We start from the raw sequence: 25,257 nt of genomic DNA, 5'->3' as shown, positions 1-25,257 counted from the left end.
ATTTGCACTGACCCAAAACTATTTCTTGATTTTATGTTTGTGTCTTTCTTTGAGAGGTCTGTTGACATTTCAGACTGTCTTTGTCTCTGAATTAAAGATTATAATTATAGATAAAACTTTATTTATGCCTCTGGGGAGAATTCACAGCAGAATATAAAGTAATTCAAATGACTTCCACCTAAAGTGATGTGCACATTAATGCATTAATAATAAAAACCCAGTAATATAATAGATATGATTCTGAAGTACTTTTATTTTTGTAACTTTAAGTATATTTTGATAGCAGGACTTTCACTATTTATTTCTACGCTGCATTCATTATTGCTACTTTTACTTAAGTAAAACACAGTGTTTACAAAAGCAAATTAAAGTTTACTGATACGAATTTCCATATAAATGTCACACAACAGTCGTCTTTCGTCCGCTGTGGCACTATCCACACTTCATACACTCTGCAGGCCTTAGTTTGGCACTTTCCACACTCCATACAAACGGACTTCTACAAGAAAACTCCCTCTGACTTTACACTTCACTTACTTACACACACACGCACACACACACACACACAAACACACACACTCTCTCAGCTGCGGGACGCATCAACATCGTGGATGAGACGTGCTGTCAATGTTCCGCACTTGGAAATGTCGCTCATAATCCTCTTTATAACAACTTTGGGTGAGTTTTATTAAAAACAAAAATATGTTTTAATGTCAAAACAGCACGCTGGATGGATTTGAATCTTCTAGCTGCCAAAATAGTTATTTCTCAAGTTGCTCAACACATGAGACAAATGAGATCCATGTGCAAAACATTATTCTTTTGTTTTTTTTAACCAGAAATGGTAGTGCTTTAAAAGATGTGAAATGGTAAGGCTGCTGCAGGAACGTTTGTAATAAACCTTTTACTGCTCAATCTTCCATGTGATTTTAATTTAGATTACTCTGCTTCTGGGATGTATAATTGAAAGCAAAAGAAGACAACTTGTGCTGATTTCTAACAGCATTATGATTCCTTCCTGCAGCCCTCTGGAGCCCTGTCAGGGCACAGCAGTTCCCAGATCATGCGGATGTTTGCACCGAGGGCAGCTGCTACCCTGCCACAGGTGACCTGCTGATCGGCCGCGCGCACAAGCTCAGCGTCACCTCCACCTGCGGCCTGAAGCAGCCGGAGCGCTTCTGCATTGTCGGACATCTGGAGGTAAGAAGAGGGGGCTGCTGGGGAAATAAACTCTGAGCTAGTAGCCAGTAAAACAAGCCTGCAGGGTTTCATGAGTCAGCTGTTGATGTTTCCTGTAAACTGTAGAACGAAATGGTTCCCATCATCTCTGGGAAATACGTTTTCTATTTATATTAAACATGCATTCAAAGCCTTTATTAAAGCATACAATTATTACACCATACATGACTTAGTTCTGGTGGAAAACATGCTGATCTTTGACTTTAAATAGATGATCATGCCTGCTTCACGAGCTCTTTTATGTCCTTGAACATGTTCTGTTGTTTGATACAGAAGCTCCTTTGAAACTACACAGTGTGAGAAAGTTTCTAGTCGATTATAATAGATGATATAAGTGTAGATCTGTATCTGCATCCTCCTTTTAAATGCTTTGGTTTATCTAAACTATATGAGCCAGACTGGAATCACAATATTAATAACAACCCTGCAGGACAGACGTCCTGTTGCTAACCGTGGAATACTCTGAACAAAGGCATTTTATATAACGGCGACTTTATTTCAAACAAATACAATCCCTCTAAACATTGGCTTTGATTAAAAATGAAGGAAAGCAATGATTTGCTGTGTTTTGTTTGACGTAGATTCATTAAAGTGATTTAAAATGCATCAGCTCTGCAGGCTTTGGACAGTACATGGCATCTTTATGACTTGGATTTATTGCTACAAGAGACAAGAGCTGGTTGATGTCCGCCATGAATCCCTCGCTATACTTACGAGTCCATCGCGTGAACATGTGAACACATGAACATGAACACGTGAACAGTGTGTTCTATGATAATAATGATGAAGGAAAAGGAACACGACTCAAACTGAACTGATCCAAATCAATCGACTCATCGATTAACCGGCTCATAGTTTAAGCATCACGTGTGGGAGTCTGCACATTTACTGTATCTGCTTTCTGTCTTGTCGAGTGGGAGTTCAGACATTCCTCGCCACAATAAAAGCGCTGTGTGGCCTCACAATCACTTCCCTGTGTGCATGTGGACAGGGGGGGGGGGGCTCTCTCTTTAACAAACACCCTATGGTGAGTTCTCTGTGTGAATGGTGTCCTTATGAGAGTGACACACTGTGAGGGCTTCTCTGAGCTTCCTGAGGATGAGCACAGTCCTCGAGTATGAGCTGCGTGATGATGGAGGGGGGGGGGGGGGGGGGAGGAAGTTGAAGACATTTTTCCACCACACAGTGTTAAGTGGAGCCACTTAGAGAGACTCCGCTCACATTTCAACACAGACATAGTTGGCAGGAGCTCGGTGAAATTGAGAAACTCGTCTTGTTTATTCACACGCTGCGATATTGTGAGATTTAAGTGTGCGTGTGTGTGTGGTGTGTGTGTGTGTGTGTGTGTGTGTGTGTGTGTGTGTGTGAGAATCTTGTGTCTATGCCAAACCATCTGCAGGCGAGGCTCCTGCTGTTGACAAACGCAGCAAACACATTATTAAACTCACTCCCTGCAACAGTATATATATATATATATATACAGTGTATATATATATATATATATATATATATATATATATATATATATATATACAGTGTATATATATATATATATATATATATATACAGTGTATATATATATACACTGTATATATATATATACAGTGTATATATATATATATACAGTGTATATATATACACTGTATATATATATATATATACACTGTATATATATATATATATATACAGTGTATATATATATATATATATATATATATATATATATATATACAGTGTATATATATATATATATATATATATATATATATATTGTACTCGGTTGGGGCTCGGGTTATCTTCCACACACTGTGCAGAGCTGGCAGCAGACTATTGTATAAACTATCTCTGTATGCTGTTAATTAAGATTTACTTAATTGGAACTAAGGATTCAACTTAAACCAGAACCAAAACTGTATTACTTCACCTTTGTGCTATGTTTCCAAACCTGTGTGAATAAAATGCAAAACTATCCCCATCAGGAGGAGAAGAAATGTTTTGTGTGCGACTCCAGGAAGCCTTTCGACGAGAACAACAACCAAGTCAGCCACACCATCGACAACCTGGTCACCACCTTCGCCCACAACCGCCTCAAGACCTGGTGGCAGTCGGAGAACGGTGAGAGACAGAAAACATACGTGAGAAAGTGTGTGTGTTGTTGCATTAGAGTGACACAACTCCCCGTTTGAAACGAGCGGACAGCATGTGAGCTGAGGCTGAGGATGTTCTCATGGGAACTAAGCTCAGTAATGAGTAGACAGGAGATCATAGAGACTCACTCTGCAGCCAATCACAGCAGGGCCAAGGGGCGGGGCTTACAGGTGTGCTGAGGAGAACAGGTGTGCGGAGAAGAAACAGATGTGTGTCAACACTTTGAGGTGGGGAAGGAAGCGTGTAATGAGACAGCGGAGGTTCAGAGAGCCCCACTGTGGGGATGACAACCAGAAGAAGTACCGAAACCACGTTGTAAAAACACAGTCACAAAGTAAATGTATGTAAGTATAGTCAGGGTCACCAACTGTTTTTGCTCACTGTTGTTCCCTGTGAGTGGTGGGAATCTGTCTGTGAGTCATGGAGGGAGCGGCAGCCAGCGGCAGCCAGCGGCAGCCAGCAGTGCAGATGGTTTGAAACAGCAGGAAGCTGCAGACACACAATGGCTTTACTTGGGATTTCCTAATTCCCTCGCAGTCGTGCTCCAGCTCTTGTCTTTCTGAGCCGGTTGCACCAGCTGTTAAATTTAAACTTAAGTTATAAAGTTAGTGTTTGGTTCGGAGGAGTGCATATTAAACAAGCTGCATCACACAAACTATTTCTTACGTAGAGATGAGTTGTTACTACATATTTACTTGTGTAGCGATCTGACAGGTAACGTTAGCTCGTTAATACATCTGTTGGTAAACTATATAAGCTGTGAAGTATTTAGGAGTAGCTGCTGCGACACGATCCAGAACGAAGAGTCGGAGCCTCAGCTGCATAAACATGTGCAGAAAGAATCTGTAAATATTGAAATAAATTAGTGTGTGAGAAAGTGTGTGTGGGGTGTGTGTTGACAGTTTTACTGACAGAGTTCTTTTATGAATGGGGGGATCAGTCGAGAAAGACATTTCATTGTTCATTTCCTTTTACCTGCAGGTGTGGAGAATGTGACCATCCAGCTGGACCTGGAGGCCGAGTTTCACTTCACACATCTTATCATGACCTTCAAGGTGCCTGTTCTCTCACACACACACACACACACACACACACACACACACACACACACACACACACAGAACCATACATCACACCCTCCCGTACTCACGGAGATAAACACAGTGTTGGACAGCTGTGGTGGAGGAATGTGGAAAATGGTTCTGGTCTCTGGAGGACGGTGGGAAGAGAAGAAGGAGGGAGAAGATGAGTTTGAGGCTGTGCGGTTAAAATAAAACGCTGCTCGCCTTCTCATTGCTTTCACATGGTCGGCCATGACGGGGGGGGGGCAGCTGGCTCCGTGCCAGAAGCTCTTCATCATAGTTAGAACACACACACACACACACACTCAAAGACACACTGTCCATGGGTTTCCTGTCCCACCCTGTGTCGGGATTAGATGGCAGGAACAGGTCTTACCCCCGTGCGTCTCTGTTGACAGACGTTTCGGCCGTCTGCCATGGTGATCGAGCGGTCCATGGACTTTGGGAAGACGTGGCAGGTTTATCGTTACTTTGCCTACGACTGCGAGGCGACCTTCCCCGGCGTGTCCGCGGGGCCGATGGTCAAAGTGGACGAAATCCTCTGCGACTCCCATTACTCAGACATCGAGCCATCCACCGAGGGAGAGGTGAGCCTTTTAGAAAACATGTTTGTTTTGTTATTTACATTTTTAATGTTTCTGGATTCGATCTCACAAAACTCGCTTCCTTTACGCACTTTTACCTGCTTCCTTCTCTTTCAGGTGATATTTCGGGTGCTGGATCCCGTCTTCAAGATAGACGACCCCTACAGCCTGAGGATTCAGAGTGAGCTGAACGTTTTGTGTTCTCTGTTAGTGGATTAAACCAAACTCATTGTAGGGGTTTGGTAAGGTAAGGTATCTTTTAGTCCTCTGTAGTCCAGGTAAACATGTACCTGTAGCAGAGTTTCAGGGGTCAGGGGTCAGAGGTCAGACGGGAAGAGCACTGCACGGAATGTAACATGTGGGAGTGACTCGGCTGTCGTTCACTCGCCTACATCCAGACTGAGACTCACTCGCGCACACAGAGGCCTCGTGTTAAGTACGTGGTGAATGCTGTGTGTGAGTGAGGAACCGCGGCGGCTTCTTTGAGGCCTGAAACTTGGCGAGAAACTCACCTGCAGCTCCTCGTGTAGCTTTACAGGAGAGAGCGTAGAGAAACGCTCGCTAAGATGCCATTGAGCAAGGCACTGAACTGGATAAAAGATTAGGAGTTTACTGAGTGTGTGTGTGTGTGTGTGTGTGTGTGTGTGTGTCAAATACACTCTTAATTTCCCATGTGTGTGTGCAGACATGCTGAAGATCACTAACCTCCGGGTGAATTTCATGAAGCTCCACACGCTGGGCGACAACCTGCTCGACTCCCGCGACGAGGTGACGGAGAAGTACTACTACTCCCTCTACGACATGGTCGTCCGTGGCAACTGCTTCTGCTACGGTCACGCCTCCGAGTGCGCCCCGATCGATGGAGCGACCGGAGATGAGGGCATGGTACGTAAAACTCACAGCCACTGGGTGAAAGAAGGAAACATAGAATAGAAAATAGGAGGCGTGTAAGCGTTCAGTTTTTCATAATCGAAGCTTTGAACCAAATCCAACATAAGTCTGGTTTTATAAATGGTGTTGATTTATTGTGTGTGTGTGTGTGTGTGTGTGTGTGTGTGTGTGTGTGTGTGTGTGTGTGTGTGTAGGTCCATGGCCGCTGTTCGTGTAATCACAACACGGAGGGACTAAACTGTGAGCACTGCCAAGACTTTTACCATGATTTGCCTTGGAAACCTGCAGAGGGACGAAACACCCACGCCTGCAAGAGTAAGACAAACATAAATACAGATTCCACTTCTTTTCCCGTCTTTTGTTTTGTGCCTGTTCAACCTTTTAGGTTATTAAGTTTGATGAGAAGTATTAATAATACCTCTCTCATGTCTGTATGTCAAGTATGGAGTCAGCAGGTTAGCTTAGCTTAGCATGTAGCCTTAAAACAGGAGGAAGCATTTGGCCAGGCTCGGTCCAAAGTCCAAAAGCTGTTTTTATTTTTAAGTGAAGAAAAAGGAAAGACAAACAGGAAAAATTATAATAATACTAATAAATAGAAAATAGAATTCATATAAATAATAATAAATAATAATAAATAAATAATAATAAATAAATAAATAATAATAATAATAATAAATAAATAATAAATAATACATAATAAATAATACATAATAATAAATAATAAATAATAATAATAATAATAATAATAATAATAATAATAATAATAATAATAATAATAATAAATAATCATACAAATTCTAACAGGTTTAGAGGTAGATTAAAGTTGATAATATTTAATCATAATACTTCTCGTTGCTCCAGAACTGGCATTTTTCACTTTCTTTACACTTTTCTTTTCTTTTCTTTTTCTTTACATTTCTGTCGACTTCGATTCTGAAAATATTCCTCAGTTGACGCCCTGTACTTTATAACACAGATAAAAACAATGAGATAATAAATAAATACTTGCAAGAGTTTGCAAAATACAAAATAAAAGCCTATACACTGCTTAAACAGACCAGCAGTAAATCTCCCTTTCTTTCTCAGGGTGTGAGTGTAACCATCACTCCACGTCGTGTCACTTCGACATGGCCGTGTACATGACGACCGGCAACATGAGCGGAGGCGTGTGCGAAGACTGTCAACACAACACGGGGGGCCGACAGTGCGAGCAGTGTGCACCTTTCTACTACCAGCACCCCAACCGGGACCTGAGGGACCCCAACGTCTGCGAGCGTAGGTCACCTCCGCTGTTCCTCATTATGCTCCTCTCTGCTCACGTGCACAGTTAAAGTGCACGTTGGTGTATCTACTCCAGGACCTGCTCTGTTAGACGAGCACCACCTGGAGCTGCAGCCTTTGAAGTGGAAAGCATAAAGTAGATGTTGTTACATCATGAATGTAATTTCCTTCTGAGGACAAATGGAAATAGTGCAGTGAAATAAAACACAGCTTCCCCCCCCCCCCCCCCCCCCCCCCCTCTCTTTTCCTAAGATAAGGCTCACTGTGTGTTCAACAGCGGTGGAAGAAGTACTCTGATCTTTTACTGAAGTAAACATTCACATGTGGAAGTGATTGATATTCACGTGTCCACACAATCTCCATCATGTAGCGTTTCCTGTCTCCACAGCGTGTAACTGTGACCCGGCCGGCTCTCTGCAGGGCGGACTGTGTGACTCGCACACTGATGTGGCAGCCAGGCTGATCTCAGGCCAGTGTCGGTGCAAAGCCAATGTGGAGGGCGAGCGCTGCGATCACTGCAGACAGGGACACCACGGACTGGGACAGGGGCCTCAAGGCTGCCTGCGTAAGTCTGTCTCAGTTCACATAAAACATCGTATTGTAGCTCTCTGTGTGAAAGGTTGATGCACCGTGTAGATAAACTACAGTCAGACTGACTGACGCAGGTGAATCTGCGGCTTCATTGTTTCCTTGTGTGTTTTGGCAGCTTGCACCTGTAGCCCGCTGGGCACTCTGCTGGGAGGAAACTCCTGTGATTCGGACACAGGAGCGTGTTTCTGCAAACGCCTGGTCGACGGACATAACTGTGATCAGTGTCTGGTGAGCAAACACAACTGTCAGCCTTAATTTAGATGTTTTACTTACTTATTATATATGTGTGTGTGTGTGTGTGTGTGTGTGTGTGTATGACCAAATGTCTGTTCTCCATTCTTTTCTCTTCAGCCGCAGCACTGGGGCCTGTCCAATGACATGGACGGCTGCAGATCATGTGACTGCGACCAGGGCGGGGCCGTCAACAACAAGTAGGTTTAAAGATAATTTTTAATTCATCAATTAATTAATTAGGGTGGTGTTCATTTAGTCAGATACTTAGTCGACCTCTTCCTGTTTCAGTCGATGATGAAGATCTGTCGGATCCAGTGTAATAACGAGAGACTTGTTTTATATAATATGTTCCACATCTGTCTCCACAGCTGCGACCCTCACTCAGGACAGTGTGTGTGCAGGGAGCACATGTTTGGACGCCGCTGCGATCAGGTCGAGTCCGGCTTCTACTTCATCGCTCTGGATCACTACACCTACGAGGCCGAGGACGGCAAGCATGGACCCGTGAGTGTGTTTATTGTACCGGCTCATCTACTTACCCAAATACATGTGAAGTAAACAGCTCTGTTGATCTCTGTCTGTCGGTCAGGGTGTGACGGTGGTCCAGAGGCCTTACCCTCTGGACCGCAGTCCTACGTGGACCGGGATGGGCTTTGTTAATGTGCCAGAAGGAGCCTACTTAGAGTTCCTCATAAACAACATCCCAGAGTCCATGGAATACGACATCCTTATTCGCTATGAGCCACAGGTAACACACACACACACACACACACACACACACACACACACACACATAAACATATTTATACTTTTAGCAAATGTTCTCATCCATGAAGTTTCATAACCTTCATAACTCCATGCTACATTCACAGAATATTTGTGGTTCTATTTGAAGTGAAATAATAAAATAACACCTGTGTGTGTGTGTGTGTGTGTGTGTGTGTGTGTGTGTGTGTGTGTGTGTGTGTTTGCAGCTGCCAGAGCAGTGGGAGCAGGTGAAGATCCGAGTACAGCGTCCCGTCTTCAACCCTCCAAACGTCTCCGCTCACTGCAGCAACTCCATCCAGATTGCAGACGAGCAGGCCATCTCTCTTCCACCCGGATCCAGGTAAATACACCTGCACTGTGTCTCTCGAGCAACATATTCACTACACACACACACACACACACACACAGTCTCTGTTGTGTTTCAGACACGTGTTGCTGGTGAGGCCGGTGTGTTTCGAGAAAGGACTGAACTACACGATCCGTCTCACTCTGCCTCTCTACTCCTCAGCCACTGACGTCCAGAGCCCGTACACACTCATTGACTCCGTACGTAAAACACCTCTAAAGTGACTCTTTGTATTTCAGTTCCTCCTGAAGTCTTCTTCTCATTCTGAACTATCTCAGAAATGCATTCTGGGAATTCCTTCCACAACAAAAACAGCCTGATTAGTCAAATGTCAAGGTCACTGTGACCTCACAGTCTGCAGAGGTGTTTGTGAAGTCGTGAGCGTCCGACTGCATAAATGAGGCTTGAATTATAAGAATAGAGACAATCATTCATGTGGCCTTTGTGGCTTCATGCTAATACTTAAGCACACATTGATAAATGTTTTATGCATCAGTTTCGTATGCAATTGGCTCTAAACACTACATTACCCATGAGGCTCAGTGGCAGCCAGTCAGCCAGAGGACAGAATCAAAGTTGAAGCCAATTTAAAACAGTTTGTTGTCGTCATCAGGTACTAAACTAGATCCAGAACACAAAATGAAGTGAAAAAACAGAACAGGATGTTTAATTTGGCAAACTGAACTTCTGAATAACTCCCTCCCCTCAGCTACTTCTTACGGTTTCCATCCCCCCTTCCCCTTCCTCCTCCTCCTCCTCCTCCTCTCTTTATAGTTGGTGCTGATACCACGGGTCAGGGAGATGGACATGTTCGTTGGGATCGACGGTGACGGAGCGTGGGATACATTCCAGCGCTACCGGTGTCTGGAGAGCAGCCAGAGCGTTGTGAAAAGCCCCCTGACCGACATCTGCAACGACTACATCTTCAGCGTCTCTGCTCTGCTGCACAAAGGAGCCATCGGTGTGTAGTCTTCGTCGTGTGTGGCACAAATACAAATACCCTCTACAACTATAACTATAACTCTCCCTTGTCTTATCTCCCAGCATGCCAGTGTGACCCTCAGGGCGCCCTCAGCGCTGTGTGTGAGCCCAGTGGAGGTCAGTGCCGATGTCGACACAACGTTGTCGGCAGGAACTGTGACCACTGTGCCCCGGCGACGTTTCTGTTCAGCCCCGCCGGCTGCAGACGTGAGTGTTGGGCGTGACTGGACGCTTTGATGTGACTCAGCAACAAGAAGTGTAATAATTGAAATCTCCCCCTCAGCTTGCGACTGTGACCCTCGGGGCTCGATCAGGCGCCTTCTGCCACGAGGCGACAGGCCAGTGCGAGTGTGTCCCCGGGGCCACGGGGCGCCAGTGTTCCCACTGCCTGCCGGGCTTCTGGGGCTTCCCTCAGTGCAGACCGTGCCAGTGTAACGGCCACAGCGAGTACTGCCACCCTCAGACCGGAGAGTGTCAGGGCTGCAGAGACTTCACCAGCGGACACCACTGTGAGAGGTACAGCCGGGGGGCCGCTGTATTTAGGGACTGGACGCTGTCACACTGGGAGCGTCTGCTTTCGACGCGGCAGCCTCAGACGGCGTTGAGGGACTTGTCTTGGGAATCAATAAAACTAACAAGGACATTTGACACTAAGACTAAATAAATAACAGATTGAACACTTGCTGTCTCTATACTTCACCTTTTTCTTTTCACTTCCAGGTGTCTGGAGGGTTACCATGGAGACCCAGAGCTGGGTTCAGGTGGCCACTGTCGCGCCTGTATGTGCCCTGATGGACCGCGCAGTGGGCGCCAGTTTTCTGACAGCTGTTACCTTCTGGCCATTACTAACCAGCTGGTGTGTGTGTGCAGCCCTGGCTACAAAGGTATATATGCACACACACACACACACACACACACACACACACACACACACACACACACACACACACACACACACACACACACACATAAGTGCTCAAAGCCTCACATGTCGCACTTACTGTCAACTTGCCTTCACATGTTACAAACCCAAACAACACTTGCGCTCCCCTCTAATTAGCTAATTAGCCCGCTGAACTTGAATGACGTCACTTCCTGTTTCCTGTCCAGGTGCCAGGTGTGATGAGTGTGCTCCGGGTTATTTCGGGAACCCTCTGGTGCCCGGTGGGCGCTGCATGCCCTGCCAGTGCAACAGTAACATCGACATGCACGACCCGCGCTCCTGTGACACTCGGACCGGCGCCTGTCAGAAGTGCCTTCACCACACCGAGGGCTACGGCTGTCAGCACTGCAAACTGGGTTACTACGGCAACGCTGCCACTCAGAGCTGCAGGAGTAAGTACAGCTGTGAATGGGACACGACTCGCTCACTGTATGCATGAGTATATCATAGGGTTTTTGTTAATCTCCCAAATCAACATCACTAACAGCCACATCCTGCAGCGGGTTTGAAGCCTTTAGATATTATCACTACTCACACACACACACACACACACACACGTGGTTAACGTCTCTCCTCCTCTGTGCAGAGTGTATGTGTTACTCTGTGGGCACGTCGCCTCGGGCCTGCTCCTCCTCTGACGAGTGTCAGTGTGATCAGCACAGCGGTCAGTGTTCCTGCCAGCCCAACGTGGTCGGTCAGAACTGCGACCGCTGTGCCGTTGATACCTGGAACATCCGCAGCGGGACGGGCTGCCAGCGCTGCGGCTGCGACCCCGACCACTCCTTCGGATCCTCCTGTAATGAGGTGAGTCAGACCCTGCTGATGAGCCAAAACCCCCCTCGCCAACATCCATCAGCCTTTCCTCCGTTAGCATCGCAGCAGCTGCTCCGATGTGCTCTCCCACGTGATGATGTAAAGCTGAACTGATTCCCAACGCTGAGTTTTCCTTACACAATGTGAGAACTGTTTAGGATGTTTTCCAAACACTTCTGATTGGGAGTAAGTAAGACTGTGACCAAGCCGTCTAATCACCGAGGCCTGTGTTTGTGTAATTCTTTTGATATATGTCCTCCAGCTGTTTGGGAATTGCCTCCCTCTGCAGTGCCTTTTTTTACTCAAACTCACAGATCTCCATGTGTATACACAGAAACATGCACATAAAGAACACACACTCACACACACAAATATTTGGGTTTCTGTGTTTACTGGCTGCTCTCCATCAGAGGAAGGAAGTCTCAGAATTCACTGTGGAATAACTGAATACACATTTCTCTAAGAGGAGCGAGTTGTATCGAACTACAAACGTCCATTGTGTCTGTATTACATTACCAAACTGCCTTCTATAGACGTGTAGTACATCTGGGTGTCATTCTCCCAGACACTTGCTGATTTACTTTGTGATCTTTCTGCTCCTGCAGGTCACAGGACAGTGTTTGTGCAAACCCGGTTTTGGTGGCGAGACGTGTCAGGAGTGCAGAGAGCTCTTCTGGGGGGACCCAGAGGTCAAGTGTCACGGTAGGTCGCCCGTCACCAATACAGAGAGTTTCTTGACTTGCAAGTTCTGAAATAAGGTCCCATGGTGGTCCAAAGGAAGGAGAGGGACTTCACCTGTGTTGAGAGCTTGCTCCGCTGCCCCTCAGTCAGTTAATGAAGGTTTAAATATTTGGTTATTACTTTCTTTAGTATTGTTCTACCAGGGCTGGACTGCAGCCACATTCACTTCCTGCTTTTTCCGTGAGAAAACTCTCCCTTTGGCCTTCACTATGTGAAACATATTAACAGTTTGACTGAGGTAAAGGACTTGACCTGCCAAGAACATGCCTCTGCAAGGCCATAAAACACCTCTGCAGTTTGTAAGAGTCCTACACTCTTCACCAAATAAGGATGAGGACTCATAAACGGCCTTAAATCACATGGTCACTGCTTCATATCACTTCCAAGGCGCTGGAGTACAGAGAGCATCACTGATACTCCCTGCCTGTCCTGCACTCTGTTTATGTTTCCTTCTACATTACACATTTCTCTCCTGTAAGTAGTAGAAGTTCCCCAGCAGTGAATCAGTTATCGGTCTCTGATCCATCACAAAGTTGTATCGTCTGCTGAACAAACTGCTGGAGTCTATCTGGAAAGATGTGCGTCCACAGTAGCTGGCGCGCCCTCAGAGAAAGAGAGGCAGAAGGGAAGAGAAAAAACGCTGCGGAGAGGGAGGGGATCCGGGAATGACCTCTGGCTCCCTGCTCATGAGAACCAGATGTGTTCCAGAACTCCCAGGCATCCCACTGTCGTCATGCAGTCAACGCCCAGAGGACCCAGGAATGCTGAACTATTCCCGCTGTATTCCCTAAAGAGCTCTCAAGCTGTTAAACCAGCTGGGCCTCGCTGCCCGTCCGCACAGATGATACCTTATGTGCAAATTCATGGGAAATCTGAGCCGTGTGACCACCTCACTGAGAAACGTGCGTGAGAAATGTGTAGTTGTGTGTTGATAATGAAGCCTCCTAAAGATGGCGCCGCAGCGGGGAGGTTGTTCCTCCGGACAGATTTAGATGTCAGAGGTTAAAATGTTTGTCTTGTCGGCATCTTTGTGTGCTGTGATTTAAAGGGGCCTGTGATTTATAGGTATGTGGTTCTTGTACGGCTCATAATCATAATGCATGTTCATACTTCAAACTCACCTTCTGCTTCATAAATCATGCAAATGAATGCAGCAACATTCTCAGTTGTTCCCTGACTTTCCTCTCTGTGTGACTCCAGCCTGTGACTGCGACTCTCGGGGAATCTCCAGCGAGCAGTGCCACCGTGCGACAGGTCAGTGCACCTGTGTGGAGGGCGTGTCCGGCCCCCGGTGCGACAAGTGCGGCAGGGGCTACCAGGGTGAGTTCCCCACCTGTGAACGCTGCCACCAGTGCTTTGCTGTCTGGGACACCGTGGTCGGCGAGCTGACCAATCAAACTCGGCGTCTGGAGGCCCGGGTAACCGAGCTCCAGACCAGCGGGGTGACGGCGCCGTACAAAGACTTGGTCAGCAGCCTGAATAGAAACGTTCTAGCTGTCAGAGAAATAGTGGAGAGCAACCCTGCAGCCGTGAAGCTGGAGCAGATACAAGACCTGATGCATCACATCATGTATGTACAACTAAAAGAGATCTACAAAAAGGATGTCGCTCCTCTTTTTGTTTGACGCCATTATTGTCTTGATGTTTGTTCAGCGGTGTGATGTCCTATTTGAACGGAAAGCTGAACACGACGGAAGAGACCTTGAACCTCCTCAGCAGTGACGCCAACGCCACCGATGCAAACTTGGACTCGTTGACTGAAGAGGCCAACCGGCTGGAGCAGAGCGTCCAGGAGCTGAGGCAGCGGGTGTACAACGCCAAGAACGCCAACATCCAGGGTGAGAAACCGTGTGTTAAACCAACAGGGAGCCCAGCGTGTCTTAATGACGGGGTTAAAGTCGCGTTGCATTGTTGTTAGTATTGAGTAAAGTTTGAAAGTAAACCCTTTGGTGTGTGTGTGTGTGTGTGTGTGTGTGTGTGTGTGTGTGTGTGTGTGTGTGTGTGTGTGTGTGTGTGTGTGTGTGTGTGTTTTCAGGTGCCATGGACACCATTGTATCTGCACACATGAAGTCTACGATGGCAGAGCTCCAGGTCAACGCCTCCACCAGTGATCCTGGAAACACGGTGGAGGAGTCCGCCACAGTACGGAAAGCCACGGATGAAAAACTAAACGGTACTCAGAAGGAGTTTGACCGCAAGCACAAAAGAAACTCGCAGAAGCTGGACAAACTGTCCACTGAGCTGGGTGAATTTGACCTGACGCCACTCAGCGAAGCGGTGAGAAACACAGCAGTCTGTGCTGTCTCTATATTTGCAGATGACAAAAAGCTCAAAATGAATGTTGATGAGGATCTTTTTGCTTTTTTACTCTCTCTCTGCAGACATGTGGAGGCGCGGCTGAAGGTGACGGCTGCTCTGGCTCCCCGTGCGGTGGTTTGGGTTGTGTCGGCGAGGACGGGGCGCCTCAGTGCGGCGGAGAGTTATGCGTAGGCCTCGTCACGACCTCCCGCACTGCTCTCAAATCAGCCGAAGACCTGGACGACAAGATCCTCGAAGCGATGCAGGAGGTGGACAAGCTCTCCAGGATGGTGAGTGTTTTTATGACTAATAACTCCAGACGGATGTGAGCAAGTCACTTATTTAGTTTGTTTTGGTTAGGTATGGGAAGCCAACAACCGCGCAAAAGAAGCCAAGGTGAGCGCTCTGGAAGTGCTGGTTAAATCCAACCGGAGCAAAGAGAGAGTGGTGCAGAGCAACGAGCAGCTGCGCAACCTCATCAAAGAGATACGAGACCTGCTCACCAGTGAGTGCACCGACTACACAGACACTGCAAAGAAGCTCTAATTACAGTTTTAACATCCTGTTTGTAGAGACAGAACTTTTCAACAAGACTTCTTTGAATATCGGTGCGACTGCATAGAAGAGGCTGCAGGCAAATCTTCAAACAAAGTCAAATGTATGTTTTGTTTCTGATTATGCAGATGAGAAGGCAGATGTTTCGGTGATTGAGGCGGTGTCCAACGAGGTGTTGGCTCTGGAGATGCCGACGTCGACAGAAAAGCTGCAGGAGCTGACGGAGGAGATCAGGGAGAAGGTCGGCGCGCTGACCAGCGTGGAGACGATCCTCATTCAGAGCGCTGAGGACATCCAGACTGCAGAGACGCTGCTGCAACAAGCCAAGGCTGCCAGGTAACATACACACAGAACAAAAACAAATGTTTTATTTCCAAAGCAACTTGAACATATACTCCGTGTCCACAGTGAGGAGGCGTCTAACATGAAGGAGACAACAGATGTAGTGAAGACGGCCCTGGATGAGACTGAGCGCGCTCAGAGTATCGCCATGGACGCCATCCAGCTGGCCCAGAACAACACGAAGGGCACCTTGGACCTGCTGATCTCTGTGAGTCTGACCTCTGACCTCCAAGGTTACTGTTGTCATGGGGATAAAACAACTATCAGCGTGTAGGTGTCGGTGTTTAATAACAAATCTGACACACACACCATATTCACTGTTTAACAATATCGACAAAGAGACCAGCTGTGGGACAGTTTACCACAACCGTTGTGTTATACTTTAATGTGTGTGTGTGTGTGTGTGTTGTCAGGTGGAGTCGGAGACGGCGCTGTCGGAGCTGAAGCTCGGCAACACCACGGGTCGTCTGATTCAGCTGGAGCGGGAGGTCGGCCTGCTGAGACAGAACAACCTAGAGGTGGACCACCTGGCGAAGACGTCCGACTGGATCACCGACCAGGCCAGAGAGAACGCCGAGGAGGCCCAGCAGGTCTCTCACACACACACACACACACACACACACACACACACTGTTACTTGAATCTTGGGTAATAAGGAACAACATAACAAAGCTCTTTCTCCCAGTAATGCTTATCTGTTTGTGTGCATGTGTGAAGGAGTTTGACGTGGAGGTGAAAGATAAATTTGTGGAGGTGGAGGACCTGGTGGAGGATAAAGGGGAGTCAGTGCTGCAGGCGAGGAGGAGAGCAGACAAACTGCAGAAGGAGGCCAAAGAACTGCTCGCCCAGAGCAGCAGCAAGCTGCAGAGACTCGGAGGTAGCAGACACGTTGTTGATGGTGTTTCAAGCTCCCCACAGTTCAAACACACGGTGGTGTCACTTCCTTTGTTTCTGTGTTTTCAGAGTTGGAGAGTTCTTACGCGGCCAACCAGCTCATCCTGGAGGCTAAAGCTGCAGAGCTGGCCGAGTTGGAGCAAACGGTCCGCAAGGTCCTGGACGAGATCAGCTACAAAGTGACGCTGTACAGCACCTGTCTGTGATCATCTACCTGGACGCTCCAAACTCTTACCTGTCCTCATGTCTACTGGCTGGGATTTTAATGGTGCTAAACGCTTTTTAAAGCCTTTCAAAATATACTGCTCCCAGATGATTCCAAGTATTTTACAGCTAATAGGACCAAAACACATGTTTGACAATCTCAGTGCCAACAACTTAACATTCTAGTATATTGGACAGTTGTGCCAAAAATGATTTTAAGAATGAAAACAAGTTGTAAAGATGCCAAAGACCATTAAAGTATTGAAGTATTGAGTCCCAAAGGAAACCACTAAAGCCAATGTGACCTCAGTGCTTGAAACCAAGAATGTGTAGAGAATATAGAACAATTTAGCTGTTTAAAATACTACAATCTATGTATTTAAATATATGACATTTTATATATACTTAATTAGCCCAAATATATGAAACACTATGTGGACCAAAAAGCATTTGTGGATAGTTGTGTGACTACAAACTAATAATAAATGTTGATTTGAGAATGAAGTTACTAAAGCATCAGTTGGTCTTTTCTTTTGATTTCCTGTGCAAGTTTCCCCATTTTATGATCAGTTATATCTGCATTAATAAAACATTTTGAAGTTACAATCAAATCACCCATAATTATGCAACTCTACAGCCCTTCTTCGCCTCTTCTAGCTCATTGATATGTTCTCCAAACACATTTAATGTGCAGGTGAGCCTGAGATGCTGGTGGCTTTGTGCTACCTGTTGTTGATGTTCTGCCCTCATAGGCCAAGAATAAACACATTTAGTATTGTATGCAAGATGTTCTTTAATATCAGCTTGATTCTTGATCAATTCTTCAGCTGAAAATGTTCACGGTTCCCCCCCCCCCCAGGAGGTTGTTTACTAGATCTTGGTGGCTTCAGAGTTGATGTGGCTGAACAACAACACTGCCTCACACTGGCAGCAAACAGCAACTACAGAGATGATGAAGTCCAGAAAGAAAGGTTGGACGTTTTCATGCTCTCATCCAAATTATGTAAACTGTAAAGTCTTGATTTTTATGCATCTTTGGCTGATAATTTATCATCTTAACATAAAACCTTTTTTAAAACGTGGCGTAGAGATATGGTACAGATCTGTTGGGGAAAGGGCACATGGAAATGCAGTAACTACAAACAAAGTGAGTTTTTGTTTCTTTAGCTTTGTTGTTCATTTGAATAATTAGCTAGTTTTCATTTAACACATTTAAATATGTGATTTAAAAGTTGCTAAACCCAATCAAATCATGTGAATTCAGAGAAATGTTTTTGAGACGGCAGTTAGTGCTACTCTGTTAAGCTAGGCTAGTTAGCTTTTAGCGGGACCAGTTAATCTGGTGTTGCGTTTTTCACATCATGATTAAATGTTGATTCTGCCTTGTTTGTGACATGTTGTATAAGAAACCAAATACTACGATGTTGCTGCGTCGAAACTGATTTTTTAATTTGTAATTTAGGTTGGAAAAAGTAGGCCGTTGCTAGCTAAATCGCTAGGTTTAGCTAGCTAAACCTAATGCTAAAGCTATCGCTAGGTTTAGCTAGCTTAGCTAACACCTAGCGTTGCAGCTGAACTTCAGTTTTTTTTACGACTTGTAAATACTTTAGTTTTATTTAATTACTATAAAGTGAAACATATGTCAAACATATAGATTTTGAATAAAGCCCAAATGTAACCGGTCAAAATTGACAAGACATTGAACAATTTGGCATTAACTGTGAATTAGCCTGACGTTACTTCATTTGCTCTTTTCTCTGAAAAGTGTTAGGTTAGGTGTTAATGCTTTGTTTCATAAGTTTATTTTTATTTTAGGAGTTTTTTTAGACGTTTTATTTACTTGTCAGTGTGGTTAGAAAATGTTCATCATCAACTCTTTACTTTAAAAGTACTAATACTTGCACTTTAAATATGATGAATGCAGAAAAATGTCCTCTGTGACAGTTAGACAACTAAATATTATATCATTAGATTATTATAAATCATGAATTAATCAAATCACAAATTTTGAGTTTGTGATTATTTGAATATATTAGTTTTCGATTGTTTGGTGTGTAAAACATCTGAATGGCGACACAATAACCCCAAAGAGACGTCACAATGTTTTTGTCCAACAGTCTAAATGAATTCATTAAAAAATAAATGGAATTAATTCAATAAAAAGCATCAAAATGTACAATTAATAGTTTGAGCTGTACTTGAATAAAGTTTAGTTTTTGAATGCACAAATCTTAATTGTAAAACATATAACTTAAGCTATCAGATAAATGCAGTAAAGTAAAATGTACAATACTTCCCTCAAAGATGTAGAGAAGTGTCATGAAAAATAAATAAGTACTGATGCAGGTGTTAAATATTAATTTTAAAGGGTATATTAAAACAAAGACAAACAATCTTTACAATAACAAACATTTTATTTGCATTATTTGGCATTCAGAAGAATATTTGTTCCTGCTAAAATAGAGCATCCTCCTTGAAATAAAAATTAATTCAATATCATTACAAAAGATGGATCCTACACACGGGCTCAACTCATACAGTGCTTACAACAGATAATTAATTTGTCAAATAAACACCTGTGCTGTATTCTTATAATGAAAGACCATGTATGTATGTATGTATTACTTTATGTTTTTAGGAGTTGTATTCTTTGAAGCGAAACCTAACATAAAAACAAATTCCAACTATCACAAAATGGAAATCTGCATTTTAATCAAATTGTTTGAGAATTATTAGCAGCTTGATAAGGCAGGGTGACAGCACTACAACTGGGAAATCCTCCCACAACACGCTGGAATGATCTCTTTTTAGAAATCTGTAAAAATATATGGAGTTGTGGTCAGACAGAAACCCTCACATGTGAATCTTAAATCAAAAGGTTGACCCCAATTATTACTCTTCACCAACTACAGCTTTTAAGTTCTAGAACATGTACAACTTGACAAAGACTGTAAAAGTGCTTTGGATCTTTTCTGTTTCTGTAACTTATAGAGATGCAGACTTCCGTGTTAGTCCCTGCTGCGGGGGCTGTGCGGTGCAGGAGCTCCCTCCACAGGCGCAGAGCTGGGAACAGAGAGCAGCTGACCGGCGTGAATGCGTTCGTTGACGCGCAGCTGACAGCCATCCTGCAGCATGCGTAGAGCTATCCGGGCGATGTTCCGCGAATCGTCCAGCCCAGAGTGAGGACGGCCTTCGTACTTCAGACCCAACTTCTCCAACATGGTGCTCAGCTTCGTCTGTGTGCGGGGGACCTGAGGGAGGAAACGGCTGGTTGGTGTCGTTTCTGATGGGGCTTAAATTTACCAATTGAAAATTAATTAAATTAATTGATTGCCTTATTATTTTTTTGCCAATTGTTATCAGTGAATCTAGTAACCGTGTGCAAACACACCCGTGAAATAAAGAAAAGTCTACAAAAATGGACATTTCAACATCTTAAAACTGTTGACACAAACCTTGTAGAAGTTCCCGTATGATTTTCTGATGTTTATCCACTTCTTTGCAAACTGAGGATATCTGATCCTGCTGAGCCGACACTGGATGTTGAGGAACTTGCTCATATCCCAGGCCCTAAAAACACAAAAGCAGTGTAAGATTTTACTCAAGTGACGAGAAGGGGCACAAATTAAGTTCAAATTGTGCAAACATACCCGTCGGTAAGGATGGCGTATTTGTACTTGGTCCCAAGCTCCCTCTCCTGAAGCCAATCAACAACTCGCTGGAGGACGGCTGGAAACAGGTCTGCTTCATCCACCATTTTCTGCTCAAACAAACAACAAATTCATGTACACGAAAACTACCGATCACGTTATTATGACACTGATATCAAAGTAGTAACTGAGTTCAACCAACCTGCGTTATTCCGGTTAATTTCACACAAAAGTCTGAAAGCTGTGGGTTCAACTCTGGTTTCACATATTCCTGAAAGGAATCCACCTGCAGAAAAATAATAAAATACATTTTTGTTGGAACTTGGATCATAGCGTTTGTTTTCATGTGTTATTGTTTTGTTCAACATGGCCTGAACTCTGGAATATTAACGGCCATGTTGGCCTTCAGAAGAAAGATCTTGTATAATACAGATACAAAACATCTCAAACTCGACTTACAATTTCTAAGGTGTGCGTGTTGATGAGCACCATGGGGAACTCAATGATTTCATGATGGAAATCTGCTGGATTATCCTCTTCGCACGTTGCTTCAAAGTCCACCACGCAGATGTAGTCGTAGTAGGTGTCGGTGGGCCCTCCCTCGGTGGCAGACTGCATCAGCTTCTGCTTCTTATAGTGGCTCTTCAGCCTCTTCTTCATCACGTCCTTTACACCTCTTAACACACAAAGAGAAAAGAGGTTTAGGAAACAGTTGTTCGATAGCCGTCAACACTGGCTGTGGAGAGATGTCGCCATGTAAATAAAACTTGTGTGCTAGTCCAATTTATTTATCCAGTGTATGATAAGAAAATGACCCTGTCTATTTTAACGCATAAAGAATCTGGTGTGAGCATTTTATCTTCAAACATTCACCAAAGGATGATTTAGATCCTTTAAACTGTATCGCACTATATCGTTACAGTAACGTCTTCACATCTGCCAGTATGCTTTACATTTATGCACATTCCTGTCTAGCACGGTAACTTGCAGATACAATGCATATTTCTAATTTGTACTGTAATTTTATTCTATATGTTTCTTCGTCTATGTATACGGCAAAGCAAATTCATTGTATGTGAACACCTACTTGGCAATAAACACTAATTATATAATACTATATTGTGTTATATCGTTTCATTACATTATATTAATGCAAAACAAAGTAATATACATTGGCGCTGGCTCTGGACTGGAGGTAGCTGCACAAAGTGATACGTTTTGTTTTGTCTAGACACTATAATATACATTTAAATAATATTTTACTTCTATTCTTATTTAGTTTTATATTTTTCCTTATATGCTTTACTTTCTCAATATGTACTTATTCTGTCCTTGCAAAAAGCAAATTTCCCCACTGGGATCAATAAAGGCTTATCTAATGTTTACTGTGTTTGGGTCACTATTACCTCGTGTCGAGCTGCAGGTCTGCTAACTTGATCCGAAGCTCGTCCTTGGACATGCGGTTGATGTGTCCATTAGCCAGAGAGATCTCCTTGTACACCGGATGGCTAAAGTCGCTGATGGACTGAGACGGGGACACCTGAGGAGCAGATTCTCCCTCAGGACATATCCTGCTGCATGGCTTTGCCTGAAGAGGAATGAAATCAGTCATTGTGTCCCAGAAACAAACACACAGCATTAAGCAAGTTGTAGATATGATTTGTTTCCAATAGGAGACTAATGTCTACATCTGTGTCACTTTGATCTTCTGTAAAAAAAAAAAAGAAAGAAAAGAAAGGTGCACAGGTCACAAATGTCCTGTGCACCTTCTTTAATTGTTGTCCATCTTTAAACCAAAGTAAAGTAAAAATCAATATAAATTGCTAACAGGGCAGATATTTTCTCTTCTGGAGGGATGAACACTATTCTTATAGAAATAATAGATAGATAGATATAGAAAATACTATTTGTACTTATTTACATGCTTAACATAACATATTTATTTAACCTCTCCTTGTATATGTACTTATATTTGTCATTGTGCTGCTGCAACAACCGAATCAAAAAAGACTTGATCTATCAATGTAAATGACAAATTATCTTTTATTATTTTTCAATTTTTAAACTATTTTGTATTAAATCTTTATTCAAACTGTAGTTTCTTTTCTGTGCAATTTGCATTTATTGTTTTGTTGTTTTGATACCAATACCTATGTACTTCTATTATGATTTTGAATGCATGACTTTTACTTGTAACAAAATATTTTTACACTACTTGTCTTAAGATCTGAGTAGTTCTTCCACCTCTGCTAAAACACTGTTATCACCTTTTACCATGTTTTTGTAACTTGTAACTGATTTATGTAACTATTAAATCTGAATTAATCTAGAATACTGTAGAAAACTATAACTGTGAATCAAGTACTTGTTCTTAGCAGCCTGTATGCTGTAACCAGACCTTTAAGTTGCATGTAATGTTTCAACATGAAGCTAACGTTAGCTAGCAGCTCACACTAACCTCTTCATCTTCTTTTGTGTTAGACATCTTCACATTGACGTCCTTGGTGTGAATGTTCTCCTTGTGCTCATCCATTTAAAGTGGAAGTAATCCAGAAACTAGTTTTTAGAAAATAACCTTACGTGAATTTAACGTTAATTCATGAAGATAACGTTACTATATAACGGTTTAGCTACACTTGCTAACATTAGCTAACAAGATATCCAACATTCTTGTTTCTTCTTCGTGGTTGTCCACTTTAAAGTCGACACGTACGACACTAATTCGTTCAGTTATTATTATTACATACGTCAAAATTAATAAAAAATAACGCGTTTTATCGATGACATTACTATTTTAGCGGCAGAACAACAGCAATACCATGAGCAATACTAAACTTTTTTTTTTCTAAGGCGGACAGTTATGACGACTTCCGCTTTGCGCCAAAACAAACGGAAGCTCACTGTCGCCATCTTGTGTTGGGGATGATATGTCAAATATATAATATTTATTTATATATAATATATTATATTATTTCAAGAGAAAATAAGTTTGCAGACATGTTTCTCAAATTAAAATCGATTTCTATAAATATTGTTTCAAAGAGACATTGATGTGTAATTTGAAGGCACTTCCTACATCTGACGCTAGGTGGCAGTCTAATCTAAATCATCTTCATGGCTGCATGAATACATAGAATATAATGTATGCATACTTTAGTACATGTTCTTAACTCTGTACAGGTGTGTGTTGTGCCTTTCTGAGGGAAAGAGCTTTTGCAGAAACAGAGCAAAAAGCAGGAGGAAAGAAAAGGAGCAAAACAGCATCTGAATAATAAATCTGAAAGAAAAGTTAAAATATTTATGATCCACAAAACAGCTGGAACATGGACTCTACTTGTTCTATGTGCACTAAAAACGCATTCAATCATAGCAAACAGTGGAGCTGAGATGCTTCTGGGATGGAAGAGTGTTCTCACTCTTTTTTAATATTTTTTAATTAATATTTTGAATATATAAAGTAACTCGTAACTAAATATATCAAATAAAAGGAGTACAATATTTCCTACTGAAATGTGGAGTAGAAGACCCTTTGGGAAATATTGGGAACTCTCTTCTATGTGGTATCAATATATTTTATTATGTATTTTACTATTTATTTAATGAGCTACAATATGAAGGAACAATGCGAGAAAAAAAACGTAATATTTATGTGGACTAGCTAATTATTTATGATTTATTTATTTATGTATGTATGAATTCCTTAAGATGCTTGCAGAGTAGTTTCACATTACACATGCATATTGGATGAGACGTTAAAAACAAATAACCAATAGGAAACAGAAAATCTAGAACAATCATAGAAAAAACAAGATTTATTTTCTCATTTTCAACATTATGTAAAATCCCAGAACCAGAAACTAATGCACGTAGAAGACACAGAAATGTGAAAATATACATTATGGACATCCAGCAGGTGCATTTCTTTCCTGAAGAGTGTTTGAGCCGATTTGGGAGGAAAAAAAACAAAGTAAAAAGTAGTTTCAGTGTTAATTAGAAAGACTTAGTGCCTTAAAAATCTCCTTATTTGGTTTTGAAGACAGAAGACGAAGAAACGCTGCATTGAAAGGCATCAGCCCCATCATCCTCCTCTTCATCACAGTGAAACAGGGTTAGAGAGCGCGGAGCTACATTGTTCAGTTTCCCGTCTAATCTGTAACGCTGTATATTACCACTTATTTAAGTTTTAAGAGGTAAACGCAGCTTGGGAATTATTCTAGATCTCTGACACTTCAGTATATTAGTGCAAACAGTATTTCAAATAGGGCTGCATATAATGATTATTTTCATTATCGAATAAAGAAATGTCAGAATATAGTGAAGAAGTCCAACGTGATCCAAACCTAATCGTCGCAGCTCTTCACTAAAACAACCTCCATCCTCAAAGTCATTACAATTCATGAATCTTAAATTACGATGGCAGGAGGACTTTCTGTACTAGTTTCATCTCAAATTAATCACTTCCCCGCTGTGCGAGGGAGTCAAGTGTGAGAACGCTGAAAGGAATTAATATGAATAATTGAAGTGTAGTAGCAGAAATCACTCGGTCTCAAGTTGCAACAGGTGCCTTTCAAGTCATGATGTCTGCGTTGCAGCACAACTTCAATGCATTTGATCTGTTCGCCTTAAAAAAAGGTTGATGCTGAAGCTGCAGTCTTTGGAGCTGCAGCACGTC

At 43.1% G+C, this 25,257-nt stretch overlaps 2 protein-coding genes and 1 long non-coding RNA gene across 3 annotated transcripts; 2 read left to right on the top strand and 1 right to left on the bottom strand.

Moving 5' to 3' along the window:
- The first annotated feature begins 550 nt into the window (after positions 1-550).
- Positions 551-17,443, top strand: lamb1b (laminin, beta 1b). The gene is given in 34 exon segments (XM_029462248.1): positions 551-678; positions 1,025-1,200; positions 3,219-3,354; positions 4,369-4,442; positions 4,868-5,056; positions 5,171-5,234; positions 5,739-5,938; positions 6,139-6,259; positions 7,031-7,219; positions 7,614-7,790; positions 7,932-8,044; positions 8,168-8,247; positions 8,419-8,554; positions 8,640-8,798; positions 9,025-9,158; positions 9,244-9,364; positions 9,939-10,125; positions 10,209-10,352; positions 10,429-10,457; positions 10,459-10,661; positions 10,866-11,029; positions 11,256-11,480; positions 11,675-11,892; positions 12,507-12,603; positions 13,843-14,212; positions 14,296-14,480; positions 14,678-14,919; positions 15,024-15,230; positions 15,301-15,445; positions 15,624-15,831; positions 15,904-16,045; positions 16,251-16,427; positions 16,555-16,714; positions 16,801-17,443. Coding segments are annotated over 34 exon segments (5,376 nt in total). The 5' UTR covers positions 551-611; the 3' UTR covers positions 16,938-17,443.
- A 469-nt stretch (positions 17,444-17,912) lies between these two features.
- Positions 17,913-20,975, top strand: LOC115028584 (uncharacterized). The gene is made up of 2 exons (XR_003834578.1): positions 17,913-18,082; positions 19,927-20,975. It is a non-coding gene; the product is annotated as an uncharacterized LOC115028584 (long non-coding RNA).
- eri1 (exoribonuclease 1) lies at positions 19,331-23,437 on the bottom strand. Its single transcript, XM_029462452.1, has 7 exons — positions 23,044-23,437; positions 21,992-22,173; positions 21,045-21,261; positions 20,788-20,871; positions 20,586-20,695; positions 20,391-20,505; positions 19,331-20,186 (listed from the first exon to the last, which is right to left on the bottom strand). Exons 1-7 carry the CDS (start codon positions 23,116-23,118, stop codon positions 19,944-19,946), a joined length of 1,026 nt encoding a protein of 341 aa, XP_029318312.1. The 5' UTR covers positions 23,119-23,437; the 3' UTR covers positions 19,331-19,943.
- Between the last annotated feature and the right edge of the window lie 1,820 nt (positions 23,438-25,257).

The sequence above is a fragment of the Cottoperca gobio genome, chromosome 23 (assembly GCF_900634415.1).
Source record: "Cottoperca gobio chromosome 23, fCotGob3.1, whole genome shotgun sequence".
Lineage (NCBI taxonomy): Eukaryota > Metazoa > Chordata > Actinopteri > Perciformes > Bovichtidae > Cottoperca > Cottoperca gobio.
The sequence above is the reverse complement of the archived record's forward strand: the minus strand, read 5'-3'. Positions and strand labels throughout refer to the sequence as shown.

Bases quoted from the DNA above. Each gene is read 5' to 3' on its own strand.
- eri1 (XM_029462452.1), bottom strand. From the start codon at position 23,118: ATGGATGAGCACAAGGAGAACATTCACACCAAGGACGTCAATGTGAAG. The intron at 22,174-23,043 runs GTTAGTGTGAGC...ATTCCTCTTCAG, and splicing joins ACACAAAAGAAGATGAAGAG to GCAAAGCCATGCAGCAGGAT. The intron at 20,696-20,787 runs GTTGGTTGAACT...TTGTTTGAGCAG, and splicing joins AATTAACCGGAATAACGCAG to AAAATGGTGGATGAAGCAGA.